Below are 7210 nucleotides of genomic sequence, written 5' to 3'. Positions count from 1 at the left end.
TTAAATATGAAGTTGTCAGGGGAGTCCTTTCCAGAATAAGTTCTTATAGGGAACAAAAACAAGTAAAGACTAAAAAAGTATAAGATAAAACAACCAACCAGCTAGTAAGTAAGGGATATAGGATAGTCTTTTAAAAAGGCTTCCCCTTTTTTTTCTTTTCCTTTTGTTATTAGGAAATAAATAATATAATATCAATTTATAAGCAATGGTCGGTCAGGCACAATAAACTTGCATGAGAATCCATATCCACTCTTTTGACTTGTAAGACTCAGTTGATTTCCAATGTGCCACAACTAGCTCAGGAACAAATTTTAAATGGCTAGGGTTTATCATGTACCTAATATCTAATTGGAGCCACTATGGTACTATATATACCATATTATATAAATACGTTTATGCATTCATTTCCTCAGAATTTCATAGTACTGGCCCCTTTGTTTGAGTCTTTTATATATGTGGCTTATGACACTACCCTTTTAATTTCGTTGTATATGCCTTCAAAGAATTGCACTTTAGACTTTTGTTTTCAATTCGATACACTCCATCCTCTAATTTAATAAGATGAATTGCAATCAACATGGTGTGAAAAGAAAACGAATTTGTGGTATGATTTCCATTGACTTGAAGATATAATTAAGTTTGTTTGAACAAACGTAAACATGATCAAAACAAATATGCAAATTCAACCAGGAAGAAAAAAGTTGCATACTTTTACCTTGGTAGGGCCGTGAGATTGTCTGATTTGGCAATCAAGCATATAAATTCTTATGTATGATGGAAATAAAGAATGGAAGATGCAACCATCTTGGTTCCTTTCATTAATCTACATTATCTTCCTTACGCATCATTAAATACAACAGGCCATGAAAATGTATCGAATTTGCATAAAATGTGTGCAAACATTATAATTTAATTTATAGGATAATTTTTACCGAACGTGTGGATTAATTTATGTGTAATTGTTTTAACTTAACTAATTGAGTATATTGGATTCAAATTTTGGACATGTAATTGGGTTAAATATCTACAAATAAAATTTTGTCATTCATAATAATTATATTCGACTTAAATATGATTTCTTCTAATAGATAATATTTGAGGATTAGACCAAAAAATTATTAGATGTTTAGGATTAAAAATGTATTTCCAGAAATATATACATGAAAATGCAATATTTTTATATTTGTTACAAATTTTTTAAAATATTATTGGATAGTATTGATTACTGAGAATGTAGAATTTTTTCTTTTCATTCACATGAGGAGGAATGAGTAAGTGATATGAGTAAGTGATATACTCATGAGAATATGAGAAAGTTATTCTCTAACATATATGTAACTTTTATTTTTATTTATTTATATTTAAATCATTTTAAATTTTGAAAAATTATTCATAGAAATATTAAAATGGAACCAAATGTATTTTTTAAATATCCACTCATGCTATTCTCATATTATATTCATAGGAATAACATCTCAAAAAATGAAAAAGATTATGTGAAATAAGCATTCCTAATTTATTTATGTTTGAAGGAATATTTAATTTCAATTATATTTTGAGTTATCTCGGTTTAGTTTAGTTTCATTTTTTTATTGGCAAATGTTAGTTATTAATTGTTAATTTATTAATTTCATATTTTTTTAAGAGTATAATTTCTTCAACAACTATGTATTCATGATATAATTTATTAATTTAATAGATAATATTTTACCTTTTTTTGTCCTAAAAATATCTCCCAATCAATAGTTGTAGACCAAATCATTTTTAAGGGGAAAGATAACTATTCTAGTGGTAACAAAATTTCACATGTTTAGGAGTAAGACCAATGATCATTTATAAATATTTTTTCCTCTCATCCCATTGAGATGTCTTTTATAAGGACAAAATTATTGTAATACTCTTACAAGAGTATATGATTTAAGATTGGATCAATTGATATATATTCTCCATAAATTTAGCTAATTAAATCTTTATTTATCTTTTTTTACTTTATTATATAGATTTATCTAATTATTAACATCATTTAATATTTTATTTTCTTTCAAAATATATTAAGATAAAACATGATAAGATTTAAATTATTCTCAATATTATATTATTATAATAAATCTTTTTAATTAGGATATGAAACGGTCACGCTTTTTTTATATAATTATAAAATAATTTCAAGAATCTTTTAATCTTTTTAATTTAGTTATATATTTTATTTAATAAATTAATTAAATTGTACTATTTAATACTGATATCAATGCATATATTATTTTAATATCAATTTTATTTACATTAAAATAAGTATTTATCTTTTGAATTAGATAAAACTAAAATACTAAAAATATATCATATTAACAAATAATTTGATTCGATTCCCTAAAAAAACAAATAATTTGATTAATTAGATAATTAATATGTAATAATATAAGTATAATACTACTACATAATACCGTTAGTAGAAATTCGTAGTAATGTTTTTACTATCAATTTATTTTCATTAGACCAAGACTGTATTGATAGAGGCTAATTCTAAATTTTGTATTTTTTATACTTTAATAAATTATTTTTTTTACCAATGAAATTTCTTTTGTAATATGTGACGGAAGCACTGATTGACTTTTTGGTTCAGACATTTAATGTCTAACATACCTTGAATATTATTTATTTTTTTGAAAAATACTTTTTTTCAAACCAATGAAAAATACTTCTAGAAATCCAAACGGATACATATAATTTTTTTCTATTTTTTACTATTAATTAATTTTATACAAAATAACTTTCTCATAATTTTAAATTGATTTTTCCAAATAGAAAACAAAACAGTTGCATATTTTGACCTTATATATTGGATCATGCCACATGAAGGACGATTTTTTCGATTGATGAAAAATTATTAAAAATTACAATATTCTGTATATTTCACTTTTTAATTAATGAATTTTACTTGTAATTTTATAAACTTTTTAAATAAATTTTAATTAATACTAATAATAAATAATGAATTAAAAAGAATATGTTAAAGAAAATATGATTATTTTTGAACCGTAAAATCAAAGAAAGGTATTAAAGTTGAGGAGTTTATAATAACGCACTTCAACTTGCTTAATCAATTAATTTTAGTAAAAAAATATATGATCAGTACACCTTTATTTCATAATACTTTTTTCTTTTGTTGAAGTGCAATTTTATTTAATAATAAGTGGTTAGTCGAGTATTCGATTTTCTTAAATAATATTTTGAATTTAAATTTTATGAATGAAAAAATCATGATTAAAAAAGAATAATTTAATAAGATTAATTATCAACCAATTCTATCGATCTCCGTCCTAATAACATGATTATCAGAATAAAGTATTATACATTAGAAAAAACAAAACGTTTTCTTTCTCCTTCCATAAATACACTCATCAACCTTCGTTTCTTTCTGTGCTTTCAATTCAACCTGTGAGATCCGCGAGCTAAAACTCCCACACTCCACAGCTTTTCTTGTTTTCCTTTCCTCAGATCAGATCTTCACGCCGTTATGCTTAGAACATTAGCTAGGTTCGTCATCTTCAACAACATTCCTTCCTTTCTAGTAGTATCAAACCTTAACCATTTAATTAATAATTGGTCAATGTCTTCTTAATTACTAGTACTATTTTCTTGTACAGCCTTTGCCAAGTTAAATTACTTGCAGCTATTGGGTTTTTGATTAAGTTTGTTTGTTTTGATTAAGATTCACATAATCTTTTGCAGGGTGTTCAAGCGAGCCACCCTTGCCAATGACTTGCTTCAAAAACGCAGCAGATTCTATGCAACCACGGTTGGTGGAAGAAGGTGAGTCTCATTAAAGCTCTTTATTATAATTGCTGGTGTTCAAGTCCTGCTCTTCATTTAATGAGTGCTATTATATATCTGAATTCTTTGCAAAGCGTTGAAACATGTAGTAATTTGATATTTGAGAGTAGCAACTTATATTTTTTATCGGAAAATATTAGTTGTTAGGTCATGAGAAAAAATTTGAATCTGTCATTTCTTTCCCATTTCCTTCTCAACTTATATTGTTTTAATCTTAAAAGTGTGTTTGAAAATATTGCTAACAAGTTCTCCCTACCAGGTTGTGAACTTATAAATAATTTCATTCTGCAGAAAGATTAAATTGTAATTTTGTCTTTGAAAGTTTAATCTGAATTATATACTAACTCCTTCCCATAAATGAATTATATATACTATTTTTGATTTTATTTTCTGGGCTCCGATTACTTTTCCAAATCTCCACGACGTTAGTGTGGACTGTGGAGCATGCTATTATATTTATATGAGGAAAAAAAATCATTCTCTTTAAGTTTTATATTTTCTTTCATATAACTTTCTGGGAATGGATAGCAGAGTGATGACGGTGGGGCTTGGAATTAACTTGTTTCTGATTTGATTTATATATATTTCACAAGTAATGCTATTTAGACATTTATAATTTTTTAAAACACCGACCAATACTTTTTTTTCTTTCTATTTTTTCTTCTTACTACATCATGACCATAATTATACTTTTCTCTTTCTCATCAAGTGTTGAATAATATTTGGGATGTCTAAAAATCATTTTTGATATTTCAGCATATAGGAAGTAAAAAAAAAATCACTACGTGTATTGTTCTACTTCAGTTCTTAACAGTTCATATGTATAAAGAAAAAGTAAACAGAAAAAGGTTACGGCAAATCTAAGACCACTACTTATCTCAATTTTAGCGTTGCGTTGACAAATAAAAAGCAACACACTGTAGAATATATGGTTAAGTACTTAAGTAGTTAAGTTCCTTGAAGTTAACAGAGACAGAGAAATAAATTTTAACTGTGACAACGGAATTCCGTGAAGCACATGGAACAAATTGTGCTAGCTGCCTCCAATTTGCATGTTCTCATGCTGTAGATCTACCAAACAAAAACAGCTAACTTGATTTAATTGACCAGTTTTATTTTAAACGTGTCAGCTGCTTAAGTGATTCTTGTAGATTTCCCAACTAATAATGGAACGAAACAGTACAAAATTTTGAAAACAATTTCAATCCCTTTTATACACACAAAGTCGTTTTCAGCCTGGTAATGACATTTATAACCAGAATTTGTAATTTAGTGCGAGTGAATTAGGGTCTTGTTTGGATAAATTTCACCATAATCACTTATAACAAAAATAAGAAAATAATTCATGCATAAGTTAATTTGTATTTTTTTTAGCAAATTACAACAATATCTTTTGAGGTTTCTATAATTACATATAATCTCATCCTATTTTATTTTCCTACACTAACCTCCTTTAAATTTGAAAACATTACAGTAACATATCCTTATATGTTTAAAAACATAACCTCGGGAGTGTTATTATAATTTATTCTTTTTTTTCATTTAACTTTTTTAAAAAACTTGTTTTTAATTTATGTATAAGTTAATTTTAATTATGAGATATTTTTTTATTATTTTTCTTATCTTGTAAGTATTTATAGATAAATTACAATAGATCATAGATTTAAATCTCCATACAATTTGGTATATAGAAAGACACGAAGAGAAGTACGTCAACTTTCTTATTCTTAACATTGGTACTTTATCTTATGTTGATCCTCTTGACTTTATCAAACCCCATTACCAAGGGTACTTTCTCTTTGCTATTACTTTTTTCAAGTCTTTTAAGGAATATGCAAAATCTTAATCAATCTTATAGGAAGAGAGAATTTGGTCCACGACATCATCCTCCAACTTTGCGAAAAAGAAATGATGCTTTTTGATTTAGACGTTGAGATAAAGCCCATAGCATTATTTTAGTTAGAGGCCATCATCATCATTTATGAGTATTCCATTATTCCCATGATCCCATTTTCTTTTTTCTTCCCCCATGATGATTGACATCCATTCATTTCGGTTCCAAAAAGTGACAGGTTAGAAGGAAAAGTGGCACTCATAACTGGATCAGCAAGTGGAATCGGCAAGGCCACGGCCCATGAGTTTGTCCAGCATGGAGCCCAAGTAATCATTGCTGACAATGACACCAAACTTGGCCCACAAGTTGCAAAAGAGTTGGGCCCATCAGCCCACTACACGGAGTGCGACGTCACTGTGGAGGCCCAAGTGGCGGAAGCCGTGAACGTTGCCGTGGCCCACTATGGCAAGCTGGACATCATGTACAACAATGCGGGCATCCCAGGCCCATCAATTCCACCAAGCATAGTAGACCTAGACCTTGATGAGTTTGATAGAGTCATGAGGATCAACATAAGGGGAATGATTGCTGGTATAAAGCATGCGGCCCGGGTCATGATTCCAGTGGGATCAGGGTCCATTCTATGCACATCTAGCATAAGTGGGGTTTTGGGTGGGCTTGGGCCTCATCCTTACACAATATCAAAGTTTACAATACCAGGGGTAGTGAAATCTTTGGCTAGTGAGCTATGCAAAGTTGGGATTAGGATCAATTGCATATCACCAGCTCCAATTCCTACACCTATGGTTTTGGCACAAATTGGGAAGTTTTATCCTGGTTTAACCCAAGAACAGATAGTGGGCATTGTGAATGGGTTTGGTGAGCTCAAAGGTGCTAAGTGTGAAGACATTGATGTGGCAAAGGCTGCATTGTACTTAGCATCAGATGAAGCAAAGTTTATTTCAGGTCAAAATCTCATTGTGGATGGAGGGTTCACCAGCTTTAAAAATCTTACATTCCCTTCTCCAGATCAAACTGCTTAACCTCAACTGTTTATTGAGTATAATTTCTATGCATTATTGTCGGTGTAAATCAACCAACGAGGAATCATGTTAGGTATATGACAATTATAATTGGATGAGTTTAAAATTTCTTTATATTGTCAGTATATAGACTATTTTCTCTTGTTGATTTATGTAATGTATTATGGTTGGTTTAAGAGTATGTTGAAGTATTTTTTTTCTTTTATGGTTGGTTTATGAGTATGTTGAAGTATTTTTTTTTCTTTTTTTCCAAATTTAAGAAGTCATCTATTTATGTTTTGATCCAATGAAAAGAATGCCGTACAAAAATTGAGATTCAGTGAAGTTCCGAAGGACTACATAAGGGTGATGAGATCAAACTCCTGTGGTATATGTTTAAGGCATAGATAGAGATAGGGATAAGAGTGAAGAGTCCTATATCTGGTCTGGCCCAAGGGATGGTAGACATGAGCAAGCTGCATGTGCCCTACATATTTGATACTTCGTTATGGTTACTTTTGTT

At 28.9% G+C, this 7210-nt stretch overlaps 1 protein-coding gene across 2 annotated transcripts; it reads left to right on the top strand.

Moving 5' to 3' along the window:
- Nucleotides 1-3386: 3386 nt before the first annotated feature.
- On the top strand, nt 3387-6913 carry LOC114389539 (secoisolariciresinol dehydrogenase-like). 2 transcript variants are annotated; one of them, XM_028350232.1, is made up of 3 exons: nt 3387-3534; nt 3730-3810; nt 5904-6913. In XM_028350232.1, exons 1-3 carry the CDS (start codon nt 3515-3517, stop codon nt 6706-6708), a joined length of 906 nt encoding a protein of 301 aa, XP_028206033.1. In that variant the 5' UTR covers nt 3387-3514; the 3' UTR covers nt 6709-6913. The 2 variants fall into 2 exon arrangements, with proteins under 2 accessions (XP_028206033.1, XP_028206032.1); XM_028350231.1 differs by having other exon boundaries at nt 5898-6913.
- The last annotated feature ends 297 nt before the right edge of the window (nt 6914-7210 follow it).

The sequence above is a fragment of the Glycine soja genome, chromosome 16, assembly GCF_004193775.1.
Source record: "Glycine soja cultivar W05 chromosome 16, ASM419377v2, whole genome shotgun sequence".
NCBI classification, from domain to species: domain Eukaryota; kingdom Viridiplantae; phylum Streptophyta; class Magnoliopsida; order Fabales; family Fabaceae; genus Glycine; species Glycine soja.
The sequence above is the reverse complement of the archived record's forward strand: the minus strand, read 5'-3'. Positions and strand labels throughout refer to the sequence as shown.

Coding starts and splice junctions, on each gene's coding strand:
- LOC114389539 (XM_028350231.1), top strand. CDS start 3,515: ATGCTTAGAACATTAGCTAG. Junction 3,535..3,729: donor ATGCTTAGAACATTAGCTAG/GTTCGTCATCTT, acceptor AATCTTTTGCAG/GGTGTTCAAGCGAGCCACCC. Junction 3,811..5,897: donor ACCACGGTTGGTGGAAGAAG/GTGAGTCTCATT, acceptor GGTTCCAAAAAG/TGACAGGTTAGAAGGAAAAG.